The following is a 27,290-nucleotide window of genomic DNA, read 5'->3' as shown; positions in this document are numbered from 1 at the left end:
CACTTAATTCATACGTTTAATGAGAAAAGTATTTGGGGTTTGCGTGTGAGTTACTTGTTCCTAGTAGACAGGCTATTGTGCCTGGCACAGGACCAGTCATTGCATAAGCAAGTATTGTGCAGCCTTCTGCTGCTCAGCAGAGACTATCAGAGTCTATGAAAAGTGGAGATTTTCCAGCATCATTAATTCAGGGGAGAATGCCGAAGCCCTGGCAAAGAAACAGATTGTATCCAGAAGATGTGTAGTTATGCTGGGAGAAATGAAAAGAATTGCAGGAAAACACTATTATTGTTCTTTTGTTTGGTGAACTGCTTGCAGTGAGCATTTAATTTGTTCTTCATTTTCCCTTGCCTGGGGACTTAAAATCTGTTGTGTGGTTGGGGGTTTGCCCTAATTCCAGCTCAGCAGAGAGCTGCTGGTACATCTACTCCAGAACGAACCACTGCTTGTGAGGCAAAACTTCTTACAGTTTGTCCCTTGGTGCCCAAAATGTTAATAGGGAGTGGAGCCCACAGCCTCAGAGAGGTTTTGGAGTACTGCAGCTGATGGCCCTCAGCAGACATGCGGTGAAGCTGATGTTGTGATAATGCATAGATCTATGTGGTGGCATTTTAGAATGCTTGTTGGTATCTTTATACTCTCCTAAAAACTTGAGTAAACTGTAGGGTGAATAGGGTTTTTTTCCCTGACACCATACCCAGCTGAGACACAGAACTGGCACGTGGAGATTTTTACTTTTCTCTAACAAAGAGGCGTTGCTGTTTGTTGCTTCATGATCAAATGAGCTCCTTTCTGTCTCATGTCTCCAAAATAGCTCCACGACAAGCCCTTTTTTGCAAAGCTCAGCCAAAAGTCAATGTTGTTCCCCTTTGAAGAACACTAAGATCAAAGGGCACATCAGATGCATCCTCAGAACCAGACAGAAGTGTGTCATTTGCCTGCAGTCTTGTTCACCTCTTGCTTTTGAGGGCAGTTTGGATACAGCAACAGCAGTGCTGTGGTTTGGGAAAAGGAGTGCCTGCACTTAGAGGAAATGTTGCTTCTTCATTTTCTCTTGGTATTTGTTAGCATTGGCTGTCTTTGTTTTGTCTTTTCACTGCAACCTTTTTTTTTTTTCCAGTTAATGATCCAAATTTGACATGGAAAAAGCAGATGAAGCTCTAGGGAACTCATTAGAGGTTTTTCATGTCAGAATTTGACTCCAAATATATGAAGCACATCCTAAACCTAGGCAGAGATTTATAGCATGGGAGGTGCTGAAGCCTCTGGCTGGAGGCTGTTCAGGGGGTCCACACTGGAGATCTCACTTTATCTCTGTGGCCTCATTTGAGCCCGGCTTTTACTGGTCGTGTAGCCCCCGGGTGAGCTGGATACCTTGGAAAGGAGCTCTGGGGGTGCATCCTGCTGTCCTGCTTGTGAAAGCCAAACATTTGCCAAGCTCCAGAGCACCTGGCCCTGTGCTAGCAGGAGCTTTGGGGGCTGGCAGTGACACTGTAAAACACTGTGATTCATACTGGAGCTGAGGGATGGGCCAGGCCAGGACTGAGACCCAGGCAAGGGGACCTGGAGACTCTCTGGGCTGCTGTCTCTGAGTATCTGATTAGACATCAAACCTGTTCCTTTAGTGCCCTCCACTTTGCTCTCTTTCCATTGCAGTTTCTGAAAACTAAAACCCCAAAGAACTGTTGGTAAAATGAGCAGTTCGGTCGTGACTTGCTCAGTTTTTCAATTGCAGCAGAGTTCAGACAAAGGTGCACACATCAAACTGTTGGCTCTGCAAACCAAAAGATTTCAGGGGATCAAGAGAAAAGCTCTGCTCAGAAGTCTGACATGGACACCCAAAGGCAGCTGTCTCTGCTATTCTGGGAAAGGGCCTTTTCCCCATTTTTTGTGCCATGTTTTTGCTTGTTGAGACACCACGTGTTTCAGGGGAGTTACACAGGTTGAATAAGGCCCATGTAGCTTTTGATAGCTTTTCAAATGCTTCCCCTCATAGTGTCCAATGTGGGGCAGATTGACACTAAAATGGACTGGGAGGAATAACCCCCCCAGAAGCTGAGGAACTGCCTGATCAGAAAGCAGGGAAGTATCTCTCTTCCACTTTTGTGACACACCCTGCATGCAAGCAGAATGAACCTGATGCTGCTGCAGAAGGAAATGTCAGTGCCATTGTGGTTCACTTGCTTTTGAGGACAGTTTGGATGCAGCAGGGGGAGTGCCGGGCTTCGGGAAAAGGAGTAAATGGAAGAAAAGCTGACTTTCCTCTGAGCTTTTCTGCTGAAGAAGAGTTCCTGTGTGGTTATTGTGGTTTGTGGCTATTCTCATTTTGAATCAGCATCACTGAACTGGAATACTGTCAGATCTGAGAGGAGCTGCAGAGGTTCACAGTCAAGTACTTGATGTCTCAAAGTGGATCAAGATGCAGCACTGGCCTCAGCTAACAGTGTTCCAGCCTCTTTTGTTTTATGAACTACCTCTTGGCAGCCTTAAACCAGCTACTGCATCTATTTCAAGAGTACCTGTTTAACGCCAGTAAACTGCAAACCAGGTTCTCTTATCCATGGATGATGTCCCCAGCTGGGGTGGCTGGGCTTCCTGCCAGCTGCCCTTGGAGGCTTCTCAGCTGCACTGCCAGGGACTCCATGATAAGAGTTTGTATTGAGGCACTTTGCCTCTTCCAAGCTGTGAATCACATCCTCTGGTAGGGAGCAGAGCAATCTCTAAAGGCAGTGTTTAATCTTCTCTTGTTTGTTTTCTTAAGATGAAACAATTTATATTTTTGACATCTTTGTCAGCAGCTGTCCACTAAGGAGCTTGTCAGCCTGCCCCAAACAGTGCAAACTCCTTTATCTTCCTAGTGCTTGTGATGAGAAATGAATTATAAGTTGAAAAAAGAGCCCTGGCAGTGCAAAAGAGAAGGGCCTTGACAGGTTTTGAAGTGTGCGAAATAAAAAATAGACAAGCCAGTGCTTCCAGCTGCTTTTTGCATCCTTACCTCAACAAAATAATTACCACTTATTTAGACAGAGTCACTGAAGTGAGGGAGATTTTTGCTGAGCTCAGTGCTCAGCATCTTGCTACCTGGAACATGCCAAGGTGCTTACCTGGGTTTTGTGGTCAGAGGCTGAGGTAATATGCAGGATGGAGGTGCAACGAAGGTGTTGTCCTCTTAGGTAGGGAGAGAACAAGTGCTTTGCTGTTGGAGTAACAGGAAGTGTCTATCCTGTTCCTTCCTCCCTCCCTCCCTCTGGTCTCTGACACCAATGGCCTCATTAGCTGTGGTGCTGCTCATTATCTCCACATGTGTGGCTGGGCTCTGCAGGCTGGTGCTGCTGGAGCTCTCTGCTGCTGCCTGAGCCCAGCAGAGCCCCAGCTGACAGAGCTCACCAGCATCTTCAAGGGAGATGCTTTACACCTGGTGACCTCTCCTTCCAGCAGCCTGCTGATGAAAAGTGTGCTTAAATGTCTCAGTGAGAGCTGTGGTGAGACTGATCATCTGGTGGGAGGTCAGGGTGGGGAAGGGGCTGTGGTACCATCTGTGCAGCTGCAGCTTCCTTCCTGCTACATGACACAGGTCCCATCCCAGCCTGACCATCTGTAGCCTGTACGGACAGGGAGGCTGGGAAACTGAAAATGGTGGAGAGAGCCTGGTGCCTGAGTCTTGGTACTGAGTGCTGCTCTAAGTACCTGAGATTACAGCCCTGCACCAGGAAGTACCTCCTGAGGAGAGTATTCAGTCCTGCTGTGTTACCTGACAGGAGACAGGCTCACTGCAGGGCAGGTGTCCCCTGATTTAGGATCATAACTAAGCTAGTCCCTCTGGGTATCTGTGAGGAGACTTAGCAGCTCATCCCTTTAATATCCTTTGAGAGCCCTGAGTGTTCTCATTCAGTGCAAGGAAATGCTCATTTCGGTTGTGTCATCCTCTCTGGTTGGTGAACTCAGCTTTTATGAAAATTGCAGATTTGGGACCTGCAGGTCTGCTCCTTGAGCATGCACCTCATCTGTAGGGAGCCACAGGAGCACTTCCCAGCTTTGGAGCTAGATGCACTGTGCTCCCCAGAGTCCCTCACCTGTCCATGTGATCAGGAGCTGGCAGGGAGTAGCTGGGTGTGCTGGGATCATTTCTGCACAGCTAAGTTGCAGCCCATCAAAGTTAATCCAAAAAGCAGTGGCAGGACTTCATAATTTGCATTTTCACATATTTATTCACAACCAGTTCTCCACGGGGAGCTTTCTGTGGCAAAGCAACCAAGTGCATATGGAGGAATAAACAGATGCCACAGCTGCTCAGCTGAACCAGTGCGTTTCCTGCTTTATCTCCATATCCTGGAGTTGCCAACTGGCAGGTGGCATCGCCAGCGATCAGCACAGAATTCCCCTGCAAGGGGCTGAATGTCTCATCCCTGTCCTGCTCGGTAGCAGAGCTCAGACTGAAAGCACAGCTTTGATCAGGGCTGGAAACAGGCTGGGGCTGAGCCAGGGGCTCTGCAGGGAAGAGTTGTGTCAGGGGTGCACTGCACACTGAGGGTCTCACCTCATTTTAGGGGGGGTGCTGCTGTTATGGAAAAGCTGTGAAGATGCCTCAATGCAGAGCCCTAGGGGGACAGTGCTCAGAGCCGAAGACCAAATGTTCAGCAGCACTGCTCCGTCTTTCTAGATACGCTCTGGCTCACCAGGCAGCTCCAAGCCTTCATTTAAATGCTTCGTGCCCGAGTTTTCTTCTTGGCACAGAGCAGATTGCTGCTCTGCTTAGACTGTAAGAGTTTAAGCAGATCTTGCTGACATTTTAAATGCTTTTCATTTTTGCTGAAAGGTATTTTGGAAGGAAAAGAAAAAATTAATACCATCTCTTCCATTGCAGGGAAGGAAACCGAGGGCTGAGCCTGGGGAATGGTGGTAAAAGGAGTTACAGCCAGCTGGGGCTGGTCACTGGTGGGGTTCCCCAGGGCTCAGCATTGAGGCCAGTTCTGTTTAATGTCTTTATTGATTATCTGGATGAGGGGATCGAGGGCATCCTCAGTTAAAATCACAGATGACACCAAGTTGGGTGGGAATGTTGATCTGCTGGAGGGTAGGAAGAATCTGCAGAAGGATTTGGACAGGCTGGATTGATGGGTGAAGGACAATTGTGTGAGGTTCAACAAGGCCATGTGCCAGGTTCTGCACCTGGGTAATGACTACCCCAAGCAGCACTCCAGGCTTGGGGAAGAGCAGCTGGAAAGCTGCTCAGTGGAAAAGGCCAGTGGCATCCTGGCTTGTGTATGCCATAGTGTGGTCAGCAGGACTGGGTTGTCAAGCACTGAACAGGATGCCCAGGGCAGTGGTTGAGTCACCATCCCTGGAATTATGTAAAAGATGTGTAGATGTGGCACTCAGGGACATGGTTTAGTGGTGGGCTTAGCAGTGCTGGGTTAATGTTTGGACTTGATGACCTCAAAGATCTTTTCCAACTGAAATGATTTTATGACTCTTTAAGATACTACACTGAGAAAGGAAAAATGAGTTGTGAGAAGAGAGCAGGTGGTGACCTTTGTGCAGGTTAACATGAAGGTTATGAGATCCTGCACCTGTGACTGGAGTGCAGACAGGACTGGGTCTAGCATTTGCAGTGTCAGGTTGTAATGCTTAGCACACCACCTTTCTTCCTCAGGGAACTGGTTTTATTTGAGGCTTTTGGTGGTTGATCAGAGACACCAATACCTTCCAGTGTCCTCACACTCTTGGTCCAAATGGAGCAGACTGCTCGAAAAATATCACCAATTTACTTCTTGCAATGTCTTGTAAAATTAGTAAAAAGCATGAAAGGTGTATCTATTCTATGTGGATTTGGGTTGTTTCCATATATGAGAGTTGCTTGTATGTGTTGCTCTGAGACTCACATGGGCAGTTAGCAGAGGAAGGCAAAGTTACCATTAATTTAGAAGGGTGACGATCTCTATGGGTTTTTTTAAATATCTCTCATTTATTTAACTTTTAACCCTTTCAAAAACTCATCTACTCTGAATTCCTGTGGGGACAGATAATTGAGAGGACTTGACTTATCAGCTAAATCTCATCAGTTTATTTCCATCAGCCCCTTGCAACACGAAGGATGGCAGCCTACCACAAATAATTTCCCATGAAACCCATGTTTCTCTTTCCTGAAAGGAATGAACCACACTGACCAATGTGAATGGTACCTGATCCTCTCCCTCAGGCACTGCATGAGGGCTCTGGTCCATATTCCAAGATTTGTGAACAACCCAGATACTCAGACTCTGAAGTGCTTCACGCGCATGTCCAAGAGAACTCTTTATTATGTTTACATAGAGCATGAGCAATGTGGAAAACACTGGAAATTCTGCATCAGTGGCTTGGTTTTTGGACAGCATTGGAAATGGCGATGCAGCTGCTCACGTTGTGTCTGTATTACGAGGTGTGCAATGTGCCACGAGGAGCCAAAGCTTGGCGCTTCCGATTGGGAAGTGCCCACCTCTGGTACATTCACTGCTTGCTCCTCTAGTGTCACAGTCAGGTGCTGAGCTGTCAGCTTTTCCTCAATTTCACTTGGAACTTGCAATTGTAGTACCTTGGAACTTGTAATTTTAGTATGAAAGCACAGTTTTTGAAACCAATCCTACTTATCCACAAGACCATTCCCCTTCCCTCTCCTCCCCCCTACTCCCATCCCATCCCAACTCATCCCATCCCCCATGCTCCCACCAACACATACCTCCTTCCCCTCCCTCTCACCCCGGTCACACAGCAAATATCCTGATGCTGCAGTTCCAAGCCATGTGTCCGCCCCAGCCTATGTGATCCAATGGTCTCTGACCAGGTCCCTTTGTTCAGACGTTCATACAAAACACACAATAGGAAAAAAACAAAACAAAAGGAGCCAGACACAAGAGGGAGACACACTGCCGGGCTCCAGCTCTGGCCTCTGAGCCCTTCCACTAAGCTCCACAGCACTAGGCTCTTGGGGTACCTCCTTTCACACTCAAGGCTGCAGGTCCCAAGGTTTCCAAGGTGCATAGGAAAAGGAAGAAAGGAAGTAAACTACAAGCCTGTTTTAGGTTCCCCCCAATTCCTTTCCCTCAACCCAATGGCTACTGGAGGATATTCTTGACTCCGACAGGTCTTTTCCAGTCTTCCAGTGAGACCCTGCCTGGGGACCAGGTTCACTGTAAGTCACTGGTTCCGCTCTGGAACATGGGCAATGGGTTTGGCAGTGAGGGGAGGGAGCGGAGCACGTTGTGGGGGGACAACAGGCTTTTGTCTCACAGCAGGTGGGGGGGAGATGTCAGGGAAGGCGAGAGAAAAGAGCCAAGGGAAGCCAGTCAAGCTGGCCCTCTGCTTGATGTTTGCACTCAAAACTTCTCCTTGGGGTGGCTTCAGTGTGCCAGCGCTGGCCCGTTGTTCAGTCACCTCTCGCAGCCCTGCTGAGAAAAAGCACGTGGCGGGGTGCTTCCGGCTGCTTCATCCTCTGGCTGGCTGCCCTCGTGCCCGCTGGCGATCTCAGAGTCGCAGTCAAGCGCCTCATAGATGGTCGGCAGCGTGGTCTGCTGGCTGAGGCGCTTGCGCAGGCCCACGAGCAGCGGCTGCGGCATGGAGGAGACGTCCACGTTGTTGCCGAGGTCAACCCAGGCCAGACAAGGGAATTTATTCATGTCCTTCATGGTGTCAGTCAGCTCCTTCATGGTTGCCCGCGTCAGCCGGTTGCCATTGAGGGACAGGTGGGTGAGCTTGGGCAGCGCCCAGAGGAAGGGCAGCAGCAGGCGCACCATGTCATCGTTCAGCTCCGTGAAGCTCAGGTCCACCGAGGTGAGGTGGTCCCCGTTGTTCTGCAGGTAGTAGGCCATGCGGTGGACATCCCGCATGGTCAGGGGGATCCCTGACAAATCCATGGAGTCCTGGCTCACCTTCTTCTGCAGGCTGGTCTTCAGGCTAATGGTAGAGAAAGGGAGGCAGAGAAATCATTAAGGGGAGCACTCCCACCCATCTCACCCAAGTGAGAGAGCACTTGGGACAGGGAGAACTCATTAACAACATGGGCTAGAACGTTAAGCAAAGGGTTAATAGAGCTAACTGGGGAAAAAAGCAGTTACACCGTAACTCAGGGTAGACTGTCCTGGGGCTTTGCTGTGTATTCTCAGCACTTACACATAAACTTTGCCAGAACTGGCTAAACACAGGCTGCTAAAGTGTCTCCCACTAGCAGATGTCAAAGGATTTGTCTGTATGTGCCCGTACAGGCGCTCATGCATAGAAAGCAAAAATAACCAAGGCAAGCAAACTTTCCAAGAGCACTGGTTTACACTGTGTGGGAGCTGTTTGTGAGCTGCCTCTCCAGGTGAATGCCAAGGTCTGTGCTGCAGAGGAGAGCAGTGTTAAACGTCTGAGAAATTGATGTTTTATCAGGAAAACAACAGATAGGCAAACTGCACTCCAGGAATGGATTTACTGCATGTCCCTTTAAAAGTCTTCACAAGCAGCACTTAGTCAGTAAGCAGCACCAGTGGCTGCCTGTTTGGGTCTCTGTGGTCAGCAGATCATCTGGGATCTGCTGCAGCTGTGAGAAGGTGGGGCGGGCATAAGGGTGCTAAGAGATTGCTTTAGCAATTTCTTTTATTGTCTGCCTGGCCAGGGGAGTGGGGAGAAGGTAGGAAAGTTGTCTTGTGAGGCTGCTGGGTGTGCAAAAGGAGTGGGGTGTGGAGCTTAATGATGGACTGTGGGTTTGCAAGAGTGCTCTGAGAAGTGGGAACTGTGGGGCTACAGGGGCTGCTGAGGGATATATTGCAAAATTGAGTAGAAATATGTGTTGGTATAACATAGGAGAACCAAATCCCTTAGTGTAAGTTATGTTAATCCTGCTGCTCTTTCAGGCACATGTTGCCTTAAGGACATGGGGGCCCTTGTAGGACCCCCCAGTCATGTACTCAGGGGGTCTTGTAAGTGCCTTATTGAGTTTGGGAGGCTCAGGGTGGGTTAAGCATTAACCTTTGAAGGTCCCCACTCTTCCTATCTGGCTCTCTGTAGTGTCCTGCACACCTGTGGCACAGCCAGTCCCTGAAAGCAATGGGTACATGGGGACATGCAATTTCCTCGGAGGAGGCTGCAGCACCGCAGGAGCTCCCATGGCAGGTGAGAATGTCCCTACAAGCCTCAGAATTGCCAGGCTCTGCTGGAGCTGTGCAGAGGATGTGACACTGCTTCTGTAGCTTTGCTTTACATATGCAGTTCATGGCATCCTGGAAATCTCAGCCCTTAATAATCCTCTATAAGCATGTGTTGACACAAGGGAGTAAATGTGCACCAGTGCAGGCAACAGCCCTTTGTGGACACATTCAACACTGGCACAAACCTGCAGCAGCACTTCCTTGTAGGAGCATGAGGCAGAAAGATCTCATGGCCTGCCCAATCAATTCTTATGCCTACAAATTCCTGCTCTGGGTTTATCACTACTTTGCTTAGGCTACTTCTGTGTGTCCTTGTATTTCCTATGGGAATTCACTGTGCAAGGCTGAAACTGTATCTGCAAGCATGTATTTGGACATGGCAGAGAAGTAATAACAGCATGAATTAACTTCTATTCAGACCTAAAGTATTGTAAGTAAAATGTATTACTTACTAAGTATTTACACATCAGATGACCCACACTAATCTCAGCAGATCACAGGAGGGGCAAGGGGAGCAGTGCTCATCTGTACTGTCAAACGGCAGAGACTGATGTACTGGTGAATTATAATTGGTTTAAAAGCATGTGAGGGAGGTTGCCAAAGAGCCTTGAAGATGGTTCTTGATATCTCTCCTCTATCTGGGCCCCAGAGATGGGATTGTGAAGAATTAATCCACCACACTGCTTGTAGCAACCGTGTAGTTGCTACAGTTCTTTCACCTGCTGTAGCAGCAGTTGTGAACTGTGCATGCTCTGCTCTGGGTGGCACTGAGCAAATCTCCCTTTTCCTGCTAATCCAAGGGATGCTTGAGATCCGCCCAGGCTCTCTGGGACCTATATTTCTTCAACCCTTGAAAAACAATATGTGTCTTTTGGTATAGCTTGTCACCAATCACTGGCAATGGTGTAGCACAGTCTACCACAAAAGGCAGTTCATCTTGTATGAAATCTATCAGGGACCAGCCTCAAAGCTGGAAAAGTCTCAGGTTTCCCGTAGCACAACGAAAGTTATCCTTTTAGCCATGCTAGGTATTTTATCTGGGTGTTTGATCTGGAGTACTTGTTCTAGCAGAACAGAGCATCCAATACATAGTGAAGGTGTGCATTCATATGGGTCAGGTGAAACAGGCAGAAATGAAATCGAGTGTGAACCTGAGTGCACAGGGTAACTGTCCCCTGTATCCACAAGGGGCTGGTACAAGAGATACAGAAGCCTGCTCTGGCCTGTATGGGTTTAGAATAAGTCTTTCTTGGAAGCGTGGGGAATACAGGATATGCAAGCATAGAAAGAAGCCTGCAAATACTTCAGTGCCTGTTTTGTATAAACACAGCCTGTGGCTCCTGGAAATTCTCTTCCCCAGTGCTGTCAAGCTGCGGCAGATCCTGGGTGGGTGGGGGACATAGAAAGGAGATATGAGCATAGGGGCACCTTCCCCAGCCCCAAGCCCTGTCTCGGTCTGTGCAAAGCCTCCTCAGACCTTCCTTTTTATAAAGCTCCAGGGCACAAGCCTAGTTTGGAGTGGGAATGGGAACCAGGCTGGAGTGGGGACCACTGGAGGGCACGTCTGAGCCAGCACCGCTCCCGCTGCCGGCCCTCAGCATTCAGGTGCCGTTTTTCCTGTCGCGTCTGCAGCAGCAGCTTTCTTAACAGGGGGCAAGTTTGAAAGGCTCTTGGGGTCCCCTTTGGAACGAATTGGCTCCGAGTGCAGACAGTGATGACTGAAGGGAAATGTCTGAAAGACAAAAGCAATGTGCTCGTCTGTCCCTGCCCGTTAAGCCTCCCCTCCTGTGACTGCTGTGTGGAGACTGCAGTAATAAGTCACGGATCGTGCTCTCACCAGAGCAGGTACCTTCTGCTGCTCTCCTCAGCAACGAGCCAATACCCCAAGGAGGCTTTAATCAAGCAGACAAATTATCTTCCCATAATTCTCCATGATTCTCCAGACTGGACTGCTCCTGGCTGAATGTGCTTAAATCCTCCCGTCCTGTGCCAGAGCCCGCCCTCCCTTCTTTGCTGGCTTGTTTTTCTTTCCTTTCCTGTGTTTTTTTGCAGCTTCCTTTTGCCCTCATTGCTGTACCTGCCAGGGTGACTCTGGGCCTCCTGTCTCAGGACTGTGGGCTCCTCCCGGGTTTAAGTTGTTCTCTTGCCTATAAAAATGCCTCTTGTAGGGATGTGTCTGTAGGAGCCCCATCCTGGTGGACACAGCCCTATGCTGCAGCCAGGCCCTCAGCTCTCTGGTAAGTGCTGAAGCATGAGATACAACACCCCACGCATGCTGTGAACCCTGGCAGCCTCCTCCTCACCTCCGTGGTGTTTCTGTGCAGCTCCAAGAGGCACAGCTAAATCCTATCTCTAGGGCAGGGCATAGAAAAGCTGCCCACTCTTTTTATATTGCTTTAGAGGTGAATGTGTCTGCTGTCAGAAAAGGGTCAGGGAGATGTGGGTAGATGCTTTATTCTGAATTATCTGACACTTGGTATTTTTTGGAGCTCTGTTAAGCTCTATTTCTCGGGGGGAGAGGGGCATGATACACAGGGCACCAAGCTCTCAGTCCCTTGTGCAGCAGCTGAGAAAATACTAGGTTCATTTCCAGGGAAATGGGTCATCTATTATCCCCTAATTTCTGCACGTGAAATAGGCTTTAAGATTGCTTCAGCTGCAGAAGTCTTTTTTTCCTTTGTGTGAGACAAAACAGCTACTTAGCAACATGGCTCTTGATGGCCGTGGGACTTGTGGACAGAGGCTGCAGAGCACGGGGGGGCTGGATTAACCTAATGCTTCTGCAACTGGTGCTCGGGGCACATTTGTAATTGAGAGGATTTGCATCTAACAGGGATCTGGACCCTGGATTCAGGGCAGCAGACTGTGTTTGTATTATCCGTAGCAAACTTGGAGAGGAAACAATGCCCCGCTCCCTCAGATGCTGGAGAAATGGCTGCAAGTGAGAAATTCTTGGAAAGTTTGAGCAAGAAAAGAGGGCAATCAGCAGCCCATCCCCTACTGCCTGCCTGGGGATGCAGCATCCTGTGAGGAATGGTGCTGGCCCAGAGTCCTGTTTATAAGGGATCAGCACTCTGCTTGCAACTGTTGTCCACCCCTGCTGAGAGATGGGAGCTCTTTGAGGTACATCTCCCTGTTTGTCATGTGAAAGGTTATATTTTGCATTGTTCCCAACTCACTTCTTGGGGTCTGGCCTTTCTCCCATGGACAAGCAGGCAGTCTTCCTTCCACCCTCGCTGCCAATTATCCCTTCCCTGGGTGCCAGCTCTACTCTTCAGCAGGCATTACCAGCAGTCTCTAGACTGCTCTTTGAGCCTGGCTGTGGGAGATCCACCCTGGATTGGTCCAGACAGAGCAGGGGCCTGAAGGACCTGTGGGTGTCTGGAATCAAAACCCTCTCAGTGAGATATGCAGGCTGGGAAAGAGGTGAAACCATCTTGTGCCTCCCCAGGCTTTATTTTGGGATAAAAATCTTCCTCTTTCCAGTAACAGCCACTGTTCCTGCTTCCTGGGAACTCAGCTAGCATAAGCAAATTCAGAGCTGTCTTGGGATGGAACAATTAGGACACCTGAAATTAATTGCTAGTTGTTTGTCTCCAGGACCTGTCCCAAGGGAACTAACCCTTAGGCCATCTTCCAGGTCCTTCCTCAAGTCCATGAAGTTGCAGGCTTAGCAGTTTTGTTTTGTTTTTTTTTTTTATTAGCACTGGATCCCATCTATTTCTTGCTCATCAGCTAAATTCTTTGATGGCTGGAAGGAAGGGGTGTAATGGCTCCTGACTGTTGCCCTGTTGGGACTTGTAGCAGTCACAGTGGTGTCTGACCTCTTGTTAGTTTCGTGGGGTTTGGAAGAGCTCGTTCAGCCCAAGAATATTTCCTGGAGTCCCAGCTCATTTCCTCATCTCCATGCTATGGAGAGAGGCTGGGAGGGGACAGTAAGAGTCAGAGAGAATTTTGCTAATGAGGGGTGCTTACCATTCCATGCCTATTTCTCTGGAGAATTACCAGCTTTCTACCCCTCTGTCTTTTATTTTTATATTAAATTTGTCTCCAAATATAAAACTTGATGCCAGAAATTCCCATTACTGCATATCCCCTCTGTCATTAACAGGCACTGCCAGTAGTGGCTAATTAGCCATGAGTCAGGTATCTCTCAGCTGCTCTTTCTTGCACAGAACCTCAGGCATGTCTGGATGGCTTCCCTGCTTTGAGCAGTGATTTAGGGGATGGATTCTGAGCTTTTTAATTGCCTGCTTAGCATAATCTGCTTGCTTCGCTTCCCAGTGGCACAGGGTGCTGCTGTGCGGGGCTGACTTTAGCTGCCTCTAATGCAACATGAAAATGGAAAGAGAAGCCTCAAAAGTACTGACCTAGACTAACCCAGCCCCAGCTGATCTGAGGCTGGCCCGGCTGTGAAGATGGAGGCAGTGCACAAATAGATCACTTCCATGAGAAGTCCCTTGGTCACATCTTCATCCTTGTGCCCAAGCTCTTTTGACCAGCTGTGGAGACAAGGCAAAGGTAGCCTTTCTCCTATCCTACTCCCTCTGCAGCTGGGGTGGGACATGCAAATCTGTAGTGTTGATGCAGCTGAGTGCCTCTCTCCTCCTGCCTCTGCTGTCATCTTCATTTTGTCCTTGAAGGTGTGTTCAAGAGAGCCGTGAACCCTTGGCCTTCCTCCTCCTGCCACTTGATCTGTCCAAGGCCTTGGGTTGTTTCCCTTCATTATTTAGGCCTATCTTAGCAAAGCAGGGAATAATGCTGCTTCCTTGCTGTAAATATCATGTATTGACCTATGTCCTTGTCAGACCTTCAAATGAGTAAGAGACACAAAGGTACAAGGTCTCTGCTGATTGCTTTTAACTACTACCTGCCACCCAGCCTCAGTTATTTTGCTCATTGTCTCTCCATCCAAGTGTCCTACTTCTCCTGCCTGCCAGCCTTGGCCTTTTTAATCCTGACTGTCCTGACAGGGCAGTGTCAAGCTGCTGGGTGACCCTTTCTGCCACCTCTGACAGCCTTTCCCAGTGTATGGGCCTCTTGATGCTGCTGGGAACCCTCCTCAGGGTAGTGTTTTTGGGATGCTCTGCACTGTAGGATGAGGATACAATTCCTGCATCTGTCCACAACTCATCCATCAGCTCATGTCTGTCCATCTGCCATCTCTGTGAGCACCAGCTTCTTGGAAACATTGTGTGGGGCAGTTCCTGTACTCCCATGTGACTATTACCATGTGGCTTTAGTTAACTGACTTGGCTTCCTCTCACTAAAGCAGGAATGATGGTGCCTATTTACCCTGTTGCATAAGGGTGACATGAAGCTGTAATTAATATTCACCTCATGCCATGTGAAGGCTGGGATCTCATCTGCCAGAACTGTCAGCCACAGCCCTGAGTGATGTTTTCGAGGAAAAAAAAAAAAGATCTGAAGCCCTTTAGAGCTGTTTCCTTTGAAGTCCTCTAGACACAAGTGCTTTCACTGCATTTTAAAAGTGCACCTAATGCTGCAATGTCTGGCCAATGCACATCAATAACAGAAAGGGAGCAATAAGCCCACAAGGGATACTCTGCTCTCCACCCACTTTGGATTAGCCATGATGAAATTCACTCAGATGAGCAAAGTAATGCTGTGGTGAGATTTGTGAAAAGGAAAGGCCATATGCATGTGGTTTGGGAGTTAACTCCATACACACAACTACCTTTGCTCTTCCAGAACCAGCCACTGTGTGAAAAATCTGGGGGTTTTTTGTCACAATTATAAAGCTGTGTTTACTGCCTGCCTGCTTTGTGGATTCAGGTTTGATCCTTTGCACACAGGAAAGGAAGTAGTTACACTGAAATTGCCAGCTCTGGGCATGATGCAAGTGGAAGATACATTAAGGTTCCCTGACATGGCCTTGCCAAGACAGTTCAGTTGTAATCCACAGCTTCCTGATCACAGTACCAGACTGTGATCCAGCTCTCCAGACAAAGGCTGTCTTCACCTGATACCCTTCCCCCTCTCTGCTCTGAACTGCAGCCCAGTGTGTCTGGCCCTCAAAAAATAATACGCCCTCTGGGTCCCACCCTGTTCTGGCAACAGAGGGTGACAGTTTTCTTGAATTCAGCATGGCAGGAGGCCCCTGAAAACAAGAATTAATAATATCTAAAAGTTCTGCATCTGTCAAAATGCCAGAGAAGTAGCACTGATAGCCTAAAAGGTCTATGTCTGTATAAAGGAGCATTTCTTAGTCCATTACTCTTTACACACTAAACATCAATTTAATGAGAAAGCGAAGCTGCAGTTATACAACACTCTAGGATGTATTCTGCTCGTTAAGTGGGAGTGATCTATACAACTGTAAAATGGTGCTAAAACAGAATTCCCTCTAGGATATGAAGGACTGAAAATTGTGCAGTAGTTATGCTAGTCCATGCTGCAGAAATCTTATCCTCCAGCTTTTGAGCTTTTAATTTTAAAACCCCCGGAGTAAATCTGCAAGAGCTTGTCTTCCTAGTTTGGTTAGGCAGCCAACCCAAGTAGGGCAGTGCCAGTGGGGTGCAGGCTGTTAGCTGCAAACCTGAGACAGGACTTTGCAGGAAAGGAGAACTGAGCTCCTTCCTTTCAGCGTGGCAAACTTGTCTGAGTATCACCTGGGCAGCCGAAATAGCCTCTTTGGGTGACTGCACAGTTGGGACACTGCTAACCCTTCCTTGTACAAGGCATACAGCCACTCTAAGGAGCCCACAGGCATGAATGCAGAGGGAAAACTGCCTCCCAGCTTCACCTTCAGCAGTTCAGTCAAGCACAGAAACCAGACAGAGCCTGGGCTGGATCTCTCCTGCTCCCTCCAGCTGCTGTTGCATTGAGTCCCTGGACCTGCAAGGAGCTTTCTCCTTCCACATTTCTGTATGGGCTCTGTCTGTGTAATCAAACAGCAGTGCTTGAGGAAATGTATCTTATCCTTTTTGCTTTACCAGTTCATGCGTGGCTCAGGTTTGTACCTGCTGGATATGGGTCCCACTGAGAGTAGCTGGGGATGTAACTACTGTTTGTCTGTGACCCACTGGTTTGGCAATGGGGACAAACACCTGGTGTGTGATCTGACTCCAGTAGTGCAGGTCCTCTCCACCTCCCATACCACATCTCCATAACAGCCCAAATGTAATTGCAACCTGGCAGATGCTCCAAGCTCTCTGTATGGCTAGGCTTGTTAATTATCTCCTGGACCCATCTAACATGCTGCCAGAAAGTAGAAACTGCATTTCAGAGGAGAACAAGGGAGTCCAGCATCAGCTCTATGAAAGACAGATGCCAAAGTCCAGGAAGCTGCAAAAGTGAGAGGAGAATTTGGTTCATGAATGTGGTCTCTATGCACAGATTCCTCCCTGCTGTCTTTAACCCCCACTAGATTTTAGAAATTCCTTCAAAGTATTGCTGCTACACCCGTGCTCTTTACAGGACCTCAATAGCAGGCAGGATGCAAGCCAAAGGCCCAGGGTTTGAGACATATAGTAAAATACTCCCACTAGCAGACAGAGGGAAGTAGAGAATTTGGATCATGTAAAAACAGCCTGCCCAAACCAACTTGAGCCTTGATATCTCCAAATGAAGCAGCTATTTCTTGCCTTCCTGCTACTGACAACACCCATTTTCTTGCAGCAGCCTCAGATGCCAACTCTGCAGGCGTCTTTTGCTGCAAACTGCAAACCATTTCATCCCCACACTTAGAAGAGGAAGCTCTGCTGTTAAATATTTAATCAAAATTAATTTGTGCCTTATGTAACACATTGTAACTGGGCATGGTTGCCAGGCAGGGCTGCCCGTTTTAGACCTGTATTTCCCTACATTGCACATTGCCTTGCTGCCCTCTCCCTACCTGTGCTCACAGATGTTCTGTACCTGGCCAATACTTGGGGCCTGGCCCCTCTATGTGGGGTGCTCATTGGACCCAGAGCCCTTCCTCTGGCCCCAAACCTCCTCTCTGTTGTTACTAAGTGATGAGTTTGCAGCAGTTTGCAGTCCTCTGCTGTCCCCAGGCTGTGCAATCACAGGGAACGCTTCCAGTTTGACTGTCCATCCTGAAGTCCAGCTGGAGAAGAGGTTTGCTCTATCTGCAAGCAGGAATATGGAGTCCTGAAATTCTTATCTTTAAGCTTATCTTGGGAGGGGACAGGGATGAGGTCAGAACTGTCATCTACATCCTGCATCTCCAGTATTCTGCAGGATCCTATAGGGAAAATGTCATTGAGTGGTCTGGAAAAGGAGTTGCTCAGCTCTGAAACCTGTCTTGTTCGGTGCTGTGGTTGCTACCTGCAAAGCAGCACAAACAGTCCTGCCCTGTGGGGTGCTGGGGGTGAGAGTATTTGAGGTGCTCATGTTCGGTGGCAAAGTGGGGCTAAGGGTACAAGAGGCAGATGGCCTGGAAATCACGGTATTAGGGATTTTATTCCTTAAGATGCACTGGGAACCTGCCTCTGAGTCAGAATGAAAGGTATGATGGAAATGTCAATTCCCACGGGGGATTTTAAGTTGCTGGCACACACATCAAAGACCAAAAGCATCAGAAAAGCCCAAGGCCTTTCTCAGAGTGCTGCTGATTTTGCATTTCTTTATATCCAATCCTGCATTTATTCCTGTGAAGCTAATGGGGCTGACATGAGCTCTTTTCCTAGTCACTTCTCTGTCTTTTCTTCAGCAGTGGTGATCTGTGTCAAAGGAACACGGTTTGCTCCAAGAAAATGAGGAGAGAAGGGGTGGATTTAAAAGAAGTAGGGATTGCTCTTTATCTGGACAGAAAAGGCAGCAAGTGTCAAGGAGGGAACAAGTGTGGATGTCTGAATATGCTTCTAGTAGTGAAAAGCAGCTGCCATCCAGTAGCTGTCAGTGGCCAGCACGCTCTGAGTTGGGTTCTTTGTGCATCTGCACCATCCCAGAGCCCTCTCCAGGTGGTGGCAGAGAAGTGGGAGGTAAGAAGGATGGTTACCTCTCTGCCAGCCACCCCAGAGTGGTTCCTGCTGAATGGGGTGATCAGCTGCTGGTAGTGCCTCATAATGGGACACTTTTCCCACTGTCAGGGAAGCTTTAAACAAGGACAGGGTGTGATGCAGAGCCAGGAATGGCTCAGTTTGGCACCTGGGTGTTTCTGCAGGCTTGCAGCCCTGGCCATGCTCCCGGGGCCAAACACCCTGCAAGCCCTGCAGGAGGGTTGTCTGTGCTGTGCACTCGGGGGGATTGACTTCAGTGTGCTTTGGAGAGGGTGAGGAACTGTAACACCACACAGAAAAGAGCAAATGGCAAAACAGATCAAAGAGAGAGGTGTTGGGGCTGACCCTGCTGGGGTTTTGGAAGAAGTTGAATAGCAGCTGCTGTGCACTGTTTTCAGTTCTGCCTCTCTCTGAGGAGGGTAGTGGTGGCAGACTGGGATGGTGCTTGGTTGCAGCACCATTTGCCCAGACAGATCCCTCTCTGTGCCCGTCCACACGGGCCCTGCCAGGTTCTTACCACACTTGGGACTTCCTGCGGGGCATCCCATGCCGGTGCCATTTCGAGTGCGGGGTTAGGTGGTAAATCAGCTGCCTGCAGATCCTGTCTGAGGATTTCCAGGGGTCATATTCCTGAAAGCAAAGGGACAACTTAGACTCTGCCTGTACCATAGCAGAACACGAGAAAAGGAGGAGGGCAGAGGAAGATGGGAAAGGAATAAAGATGATAGTGGAGCAGGGGCATGTATATAAGGGAGGAGATGAAGAGAGAATGAAAGAGGAATGGTGAGAAGGCCTGAGATGCCTCTGCCACATGCCAACTCCTCCTGGGATGGAGGAGGAGCAGTTGGAGTTCTGTACTACCAGGAAGAACCCCAGCCCAGCCAGCATGTTCCTGCCCAGAGTGGGGCTACAATTTCACACCCTACCCAGGAGCAAGTGAAACTCAGAAGAGGGGTTCATTTTCTAGGGCTGTGGCAGGGGTGGCTGACAATGCTCTGTTGCAGGGACCCCTACACTGCCAACTCCTTGTGTTACAGGACAGTACTAGATTTCTAGTAATTACCTTGTTGCCATGCTTCCCCAAACTCTGTCTCTGGACCGACTATCTGATACCCTCATGTGGAAAGGTCAGTAATTGGCACCCTTGCACCATCCCTGACATGCTTCCACGACCTCCTATGCTCTAGTTGGGAGGTGTCATGACAGGCAACTTTGGCTATTTCCCCATAGCCCATCTTACTTCCTTGTAGTTCACTCTGCTCCTGGAGGTTTGAGTTTGGAAGCTTCCAATGCCAGCAGTTCCCTCCTACCCCTGCAGTAACTCATCAGGAAAAGAAGGCACCCAGATGGTTGCTGCCTCCCTGGGTTATTTTTTGTTCTTTAGTGCCATGACTTGGAACAGAACCTCTTCCTCTGGTGAAGCAGAATGGCAAATGGCAGCTGCTGAAGGCTGGGACTTCTGCCTTGTCTATTGTATTTTCCAATTGCTGACAGACCCTTGCATTCCCACCCCTCCAGCCATGGTGCAACATGTGCATTTAGGGAATTGATAGGTAAACACCCAGTAAAGCTGTCAGGGAATGCACTGATTTATTCCTTACTGCGAGCAGTTAAAGCACTGCACTGGGGGCCAACAGCTGCACTGTGACTTTCCTCAGCAGTCCCTGAATCAGCTGAACTCTCCAGAGATGCACTGCCAGCATGTGGCAGTTCTCCTGTGCCAAGGGGAGGGGGATCCCAGCCTTATGCTCAGCTGAGCATTCCCTGATCCCCATCCCAGCTTCCCTAGGAACCCCACAGGGACTGGCCCATGCCTTTGGCTTAGGTGCCTTGTTCTAGACTACTCCTATGCTGGCAGAGCTGCAGCTGGCACTCTGCTGTCACCAACCACAGCAAACCTCTCCAAGTGGGTGCACGTGCACACCAGGCTCCAGTACAGCAGCTGGCACAAAGCTCTGCAAGCGATTGTTGGCTCACAGCTGAGAGTTACCCTCCTGTTCTTTCCTGTGTCCTCACTGATTTAATTTCCACTGACAGACTGGGAATTGCACTCAGCCTGCTTGCCTGTAATGCAGTTACACCCACCAGATGCTCAGCCAGGGTCGGAGAGGGGACGTGGTCTGGCATTGTTCTGGGAAGGGTGCATGTGCTGTAGGTACTGAATTCTACAACCACTTAATTAAACTTCTGTTGGCTTGGAAGGGCAGCTCAGGTGCTCAACATCTTCCTTAGGAATGGGGAAAATAATTTCTTATGTAATGGTACGTGTGTCAGTGCATCCATAAGGCATGAAACTAGAGTGGGGATATAAGCAGGTGTATAAAAATGGTAATGTGTTATCTGCCAAGCACATGGGTACTGGATTAGGATAAGATCCCCTCCTGCTGCCTGCCCTGAGGGGCACTGCATAGCACGGGCTTGGAGATGATCTGGTAGCACAGCTGGAGATGAGGTCAAGTGAAGTGTGGTTAAAGAGATACTACTGCTACAACCCACCCCTTCCTTTAGAGGCTTATACAAATTACACAGATATTACACTTGGAAAGATTTTTTTTTTCAGGCTGCGCTGCAGCCCAATAACAATGATTAAACTTTGGCTAAATGTAGTTTGTCTATTGAGACATGACTGGTTAATTGTTATCAGTGAGCCTCAGGAGAGGGCAGAACAAGGTTAGAAATGCCACTAATCTACACCAGGCATTCGCTGTATTCTCTGGGGCACTGCTGCTTGCTCTGAGCTGTGTGTACTTAATATCTCTCTTTGAATAAAGCAATTCACTCTATTCCTCTCCTTATAAAGCAAACATGACACTTTCCAAGCCTAATGAACAAAGGGATACATTGCAAATCCAAGTGCCTGTGGTGGCAAAGGGTAACAGAAATAGATGCTGGTGTTGCAGTGGGACTGGGACATCTGTGATGTTTGTCTGTCCTCAGCCCTGCCTTTCTGTCTCTGCTTTCCTCATCCTCTGAAGGAAAGTGCTGGAGCATGCAGGGATCCTGTGCACGTAGCACATTTACCTCTTGAACCCCAAATGGAAATATATTCCTACAGCACCATCCACCTGAGGAAATCTGAGAGTTTATGGGGGGAAGAAATGCTGGGTTGGGGTAGTTACATATGGCAAAGGGCCCAGGAAGAGAGAAGTGGTTTTCCTGCAGAGATCTCTGTTTTCCATAGCAGCTCCATGAGCCTCCCATGAGCTCTAGTTGCTTTGAACCCCTCTGATACCAGTGATTATGGCTCTCTGCCCTATTACTGAGTTTACTATGGCACAAAAAGTCATTTCCTAATTTCTGTGCATATAACCACCCCCTCCTTCAGCTGCATTCATGTTCTGAGATAGTTTTAACTGATTTTTACAGAAATATGCCCCCCAACCCATATGCTGCCACTCCCAGGGCACACACTGCCTGGCTCTGGAGGATTGATTGCAGGGCACCACTCAGCACCAGCCGCCCCAGTAGGGCTCTCTGCATCAGTGCTGTGCCACAAAGTGTTCACTGAATTGAGGGAGAATTCACCTTTTTGGGACACTGCAGATCTCTAGCAAGGCTCATCAGCAGGTCATGGGAGATGGGATCCACCAAGTTGAGGAAAGTTGCATTTTTGTAGAGCACTTCATTGAGAAATGTTCCTTCCAGTCCTAGGTCCTACAACAAAAACGGACAGTCAGATACACAGGCTTCCTCAGAGCTATATTCATGGGATGTTCTGAAACCAGAAAGTAAATCTGATGAGGTGCCAGCTGGATGCCCAGTACAGGAAATTATCCAGCAGAGGTGAAGCAGCTGTGTTTGACCCAGCATTACTGTGCTGGGGGGTGCAGGCAGCCAGAGAGCTGAACGAGATGCAGTGTTAATTTGAGCTAGTCAGCCTTGGGCTGACCACCTTATTTCCACCTACCACAGGAAGGTGATAATTCTATCATTATCATTTCCAGGCTGGCTGGAGCCTGGAGAGAATTAACTTCAGAGAAACACAGTTTTGTCAGCCTCTATGTGTGAATCTGCTGAAGAAGCCAAGCAGGAAAGCTGGCTCTAAAGCTGCTTCTCCAATCTCAGCTTTTCTGGAAGAATCAGACCTTTCTCAGGTATTTAGATGCTGCCATACACCCTGGTGGTGGCTGGCTGAGCAGAAGTCCTGTCCATCTGCATGAGTTTAGCTGTGCTGTGAATTTCTCAGTAAGCACTAAGCACTGGCAGTATGGGGCGTAATGGTAAATTTAGAGGTGGCTTTACACCACAGTCAGAGGAACTCCTCTTCCTGTCTTCCACGGTGTGACTTAGGGGAACATCTGTGGTCCATGCAATTTATCTGTGTGGACCAGGGGATGGGGCACCTTTGGAGGAGACCTCAGCATCTTTGGGAACAAAAAGCCTCCCCAGGGCCAGATGAATGATACTGCAAAGAACTAAGCTGTTTCTTGGTAAGAGGAAAGCAAAGAGCTAATATATTGACACAGTTATTACAATCAGGAGGCACCACAAAGCTGTGGAAAACAAACAAAATAAGAAAAATGTGGGAAAGAGAGATCACATATTCACATGAAAGTACCACATGGGCAAAAAAAAATACCCTAGGAGTAGAAATGTAGAACAGAAAAACTCCCTAGTAGGGATAGTGCTGGGTTTGATTCAGTCATTAAGGAGGGCTCAGCTGAGGGAGGAAACAAGTCTTTTCCCCATTCTGTATGCGGCTGACAGGAGAAATGAATAAGCAAATGGGTGCCCCATATGTTCACACTGCTCTACTGAGCGTGTGCTTCAGGCACCACCCAGTGACTGAGAGCTAAAAAAAAAAAGTGGAGTGACGGGGGAAAAAAAGCTGGATGTATGCACATACATCACCAACAGGGATAGAGCCGTAGCTGGCAGAGGTTTGGGATCTTAACTCTAAGCACCAATCAAAGCCAGTGCTGTATCCTGTTCTGGATAAGCTGGATTGAGCAGAAAGCACAATCCCAAAGAGACCCTGGCTACAGAGACAGAAAGGGAGAATAAATTAAATACTTTACAGCTCCATCACTGTGGGTACACAAATGACACCCATAAGTAACCAAGGAACCCAAGCAGTGGATCAGTCCTGAAGGACAGACAGCCACAGCTGGATATGGGCCAAGAGCCTACCAAGGCATCATGCCAGTGTCTCCCTTAACCATAAGGCTTCAGGGAAATGGAGCCTCCTACGTCAACTGTAATGTGCACAGATGAAGAAGGCTGCCGTGAGGATGCCATGGCTGGGCATGCAGCAGTAGATGTCAGAGCAGTAATTAAACTCCCCCAGTTGGAGCTATACCATTAAGATGAATCTGCATTCCCATTATAAATCCTGCCTGCGAGGGTTCTGTAAGTAATATAGCTGTAAATATTCACTTCACATTAATATTCCATAAATTCTTAGCCCAGAGGCATTTTCCAGTTCATCTTACTTATTTCCCTATCTCCCTCCCTCTATCTCATTTCTTGGAAAATTTTGTACCACCTAGAGGGTGGCTGCAGACAGCAGAATATTGTAACTCTTGCCAGTTCAGTTGGCTTAATGGTGTTGTCTTAAAAAAGACACTTTGCCATTGTCTCAGCACAGGGAGAACAGATTACACCAGACTTTTTACTGGTGTAAGTCTAATGTCTCCCTGGGCTTCAGCTGAGTGATGCCCACCTAGATCAGCAGGAAAGCTGATCTGGCTTCTGCTGGTGGGCATTTCTAGGGTAGATGATGTCAGTGGAGCTGTCCAAGTGTTCATGTACAAAGCATGTGTGCACCTGTGGTTGGCAGTTGTTATCCATGCAGTCTTCTAAAATGCTGGGATTTCACATCTCTGTTAGTGGATCTGCTTCTGCTGGCTTGCTTGCTTTACATTATCACACCCTCTGAACATCCTAGGAATAGTCTGCAGCCTTTTGAAGTCTGCAGACCACAGGTGAAAAACCACTGGCAGATACATCAGTAGGGTACACTTGCAGGGCTGGGCAAGCAGTGTGTGTGCTGGGAGCAGCAGGAGGTGTACATGGGATCCCATGTCCTCCAGTCCTGGCTGCGCTGTCTGCTCTCCTGAGGAGGCTGCAATTCCAGTCCCACCATTTCTCTGCCTTCTCTCGGGTGTTTGCACACTGGCCCAAGGCACAGTGACGAGGTGTGGTGTTAAATATTCTCCCTGTCCACTAGAGTGAACAAGGTATCTGTCTTTTTACAGGTAACAAACAGACCCTCACTGGGACACATTAATCCGTGACTCCTAAGAGTGTGATACTGCCAAGGTAAGGAGGGACATGCTGGGGACCAAGCTAAGGAGTGAATTTAGTTGTGGAGTGAGGAAAATTTGTAAATTAGAAAAAAGGCTGATCTGAAGCTGACATTGGACATGTGAGGAGAACTGGTGGTGATTGTATGACCCCAGACTGGGTGACAGGTGGGGGTGTGGTACTTAGTGGTATAACCCTCTGTCTCTGAAACCTCTGAGCACTCAGTGAACCAGAGGCTTTTGGGTGTTGCTGGATGGGTTCCCATCTTGTTTGGCAGAAGATGTGATTACAGGATGCATGTCCCACTGTTCTGTTGTGAGCAGATGGATAGACAGTCACTGTTTCAACATGGACAGGCAGAGATGGGGACCAGGAGTAACATGGGAAACTGGAAAGGCAGCAGGCAAAATGTGAATGTTCAGGACATGGTAATTCTCAAGCACAGATGTGGGGAAGCCAAGTGTTTAACTGATCCTGAAAGGAGCTTAGAAGTGACCCTCCATTCCATATGGCCCTGTGACTTAGCACTCAAACCTTGTCTGTTCACAGATGGACCTTCTGGAGATCTCCAGGGTCTGTTGGAGGGTTTCAGTGCTTCAGTCTCCAGGAGAGGTGCTGAGCACTATAGAAAATGACATTATGTAATTCTGGCCTCTGGCATACCCTAGTAAAGTCTGTTCATGTTACATCGTCATGTCCATGAAGTGAGTGGTTGCCTCTCTTTCTTCACAAGCTTCTTGCAATAGCTGCCAAATTCTCCAAAACTGCCTTTGAAATCTTATTCAACCCTTTTCTGCCATACTGGTGCACACATAGAGGTTCTCTGTTTTGAGTTTATCTGTCTACACATGTGGCAAGAAGAGTGTGGTGCTGGTAACAATCTTCAAGTGAATGCTAAAGTAGTGGACAGGAAAAGCAGAGATGTAATTTTTGGTCCTATAAATTCTTACTTGTGAGTGTGCAACTTGCTGGTAATCCAGGGCAGTGACCACCACTCTCGTGACGCCTGAAGTGGCCACCTAAAAACAGAGACTAGACAAGAGTAAGGGAATAAAGGTAGGTATTTATTTGAAGGGCCTTCAAATGTACACCCTGGGGAGTCCAGAGGCTACTCCCAAGAGGGACCCGAGTCACTAGTTCTTCACACTTTTATAAGTTTGGTCCATTTGCATATCAGGATCAATTCTCCAATCACAACCCCAGTTAATGATGTAACTACCCCAGGTTTACACTCCTCTTCAGATGTTAGTTTACAGATTTTGGGCCTAGGACAATCTGGGTGTCCTTGGAGAGCAAGCTTGGAAAGGCTAACCAGCATGAGAGAACAGCAGCTAACAGGCCACAAGAGACCCCAGAGCTACACACCAAGCAGTACAGGATTTGAAAAATATAAAAGTTAAAACCTAAGGCATCATTCGAATGTGTTGTAAAACCCTGGACATGCAGAGCAGACAGGGCTGTTTATGCAGCTCCCTGCAGCTGGTAGCGTGGGTGAACAAGCATCCAGTGAGCCAGTCCCTGCTCCACTGTACTCACACCCAAAGGTTACTTGCTACTAAGGCAAGAAATAATGTATGTTCCCAAGATGAAGTAGATTGTTATCTAATGAAGCAACATGATAAGCTACAAACTGGTGGTGCTTTATGTCCACATCAGAGGTGGATTTTGTCCCTTGTGCTACCAATCACAGAGTTGCCTGCAGTTTGGGGCAGCTGAGTTTGGCTGGAGAGTGATGGTAGCAGTGAGTGATGGAGGAGATGGCTCTGCTCCAGCAGCAGGGCTCTGTCCTCAGCATCAGTTTGGCACCGCACTGTCTGCACACTGGCTTTTCTGTTCCTGAATGGCGGCAGACAGAAACACGCTCCCACTGATACACTGACCCCTTTACCTCTCCTCTCAACCTCGATTGTCCCAGAGGTGCCCTCCAAAACCATTCTGGGTTTTCCCAGACATATCTCAGCCAGTCTGGCTGAGTGGGCATAATGGGATGTGGTGGCAGTGGGGTGGCAGTGGCTTTTTTCTGGGGGGCATCAATCCTGAGCACACCCAGGGACTGGCATGAAGGGGTGTGGATGAGCACAGCCCAAGCTCGGACCCCCCTTTTCCTGCGTGCAGCACAGCCCTCCTCACAGCACCCTCCCAGCCCCTCTCTCTGCCCCCGGCAGTCGAGCCAGGTGCCCCTCGCCCAGGCTGGGCGTCGGGGAGGTGGCTGATGTCGCCTGGCGTGGTGGGGACCGAGCGGGGAAAGGACCGGGGCACGGAGCGGAGAAAGGCAGCACAAAGAGCCCCGCCAAGGAGGATTGCAAACCCCTACACCGCGGCTCCCTGCGCCAGAGCGCCGGGCGAGGGCTGCAGCCCCCGGCCCCGCACGGCCCTTTGTCCCTGCCCTGCCCTGCCCTGCCCTGCCCTGCCCTGCCCTGCCCTGCCCCGCCCCGCCCCGGCCCGGTCCGCCCCGTTGCCCCGGGCCCGCATCCCCGCAGCAGGTACCTTCCTAAGCAGCCGGAGGATGTGCACGGCGTGCTCCCGCTTGTGCTCCCGGATGGTGGCCTGGATCTCCCGCAGCCACCCCACCCGCCGCACATAGGGCGCAGGCGAGGCTTTCCGCAGCACCCCGGGCAGCTTCTGCGGGTGCAGGAGCAGGGAGGAGAGATGGAAGTCTCCCCGGCCGCTCTCCAGCCTGCCGAGGCAGGGCTCCTCGCCGCTCTCTTCCTCCAGGCTGCTCTGCCGGCTCAGCCGGGAGCCCATGGCCGCGCTCCGGACCGGGCGGGCGCCGGGCTGTGGGCCGGGGGAGGCGCCGGGGAAGGCGGGGGGTGCGGGCCGCCCCGCCCGGCCGGCCCCGCCCCGGCTCCCCGTGCTCCCGACGTTCCCGCAGGAGCAACGCCCCGGGGGTCTGGTATTGGGGGGCTCCGTGCTCAGC

The 27,290-nt window shown here is 49.2% G+C and overlaps 1 protein-coding gene and 1 long non-coding RNA gene across 7 annotated transcripts; one reads left to right on the top strand and one right to left on the bottom strand.

Annotated features, from left to right (window-relative positions):
- Positions 1-6,749: 6,749 nt before the first annotated feature.
- LRRC75B (leucine rich repeat containing 75B) lies at positions 6,750-27,118 on the bottom strand. Its single transcript, XM_069030805.1, has 4 exons — positions 26,861-27,118; positions 21,653-21,781; positions 18,645-18,757; positions 6,750-7,929 (listed from the first exon to the last, which is right to left on the bottom strand). The coding sequence occupies exons 1-4, from the start codon at positions 27,116-27,118 to the stop codon at positions 7,407-7,409; spliced, it is 1,023 nt and encodes a 340-aa protein (XP_068886906.1). The 3' UTR covers positions 6,750-7,406.
- Positions 8,559-25,050, top strand: LOC138119200 (uncharacterized). Of its 6 annotated transcripts, none has more exons than XR_011155423.1 (5): positions 8,559-8,644; positions 9,022-9,126; positions 22,072-22,221; positions 24,325-24,388; positions 24,923-25,050. It is a non-coding gene; the product is annotated as an uncharacterized lncRNA (long non-coding RNA). The 6 variants fall into 6 exon arrangements; XR_011155424.1 differs by lacking the exon at positions 8,559-8,644 and adding an exon at positions 8,648-8,713; XR_011155426.1 differs by lacking the exon at positions 8,559-8,644 and adding an exon at positions 8,649-8,717.
- Positions 27,119-27,290: the final 172 nt, after the last annotated feature.

Source organism: Aphelocoma coerulescens, chromosome 15, assembly GCF_041296385.1.
Source record: "Aphelocoma coerulescens isolate FSJ_1873_10779 chromosome 15, UR_Acoe_1.0, whole genome shotgun sequence".
NCBI classification, from domain to species: Eukaryota; Metazoa; Chordata; class Aves; order Passeriformes; family Corvidae; genus Aphelocoma; species Aphelocoma coerulescens.
This window is presented reverse-complemented; position numbering and strand designations above follow the sequence as displayed.

Bases quoted from the DNA above. Each gene is read 5' to 3' on its own strand.
- LRRC75B (XM_069030805.1), bottom strand. From the start codon at position 27,118: ATGGGCTCCCGGCTGAGCCGGCAGAGCAGCCTGGAGGAAGAGAGCGGC. The intron at 21,782-26,860 runs GTACCTGCTGCG...TTTTTGTTGTAG, and splicing joins TCCTCCGGCTGCTTAGGAAG to GACCTAGGACTGGAAGGAAC. The intron at 18,758-21,652 runs GTGAATTCTCCC...CTTTGCTTTCAG, and splicing joins ATCTGCAGTGTCCCAAAAAG to GAATATGACCCCTGGAAATC.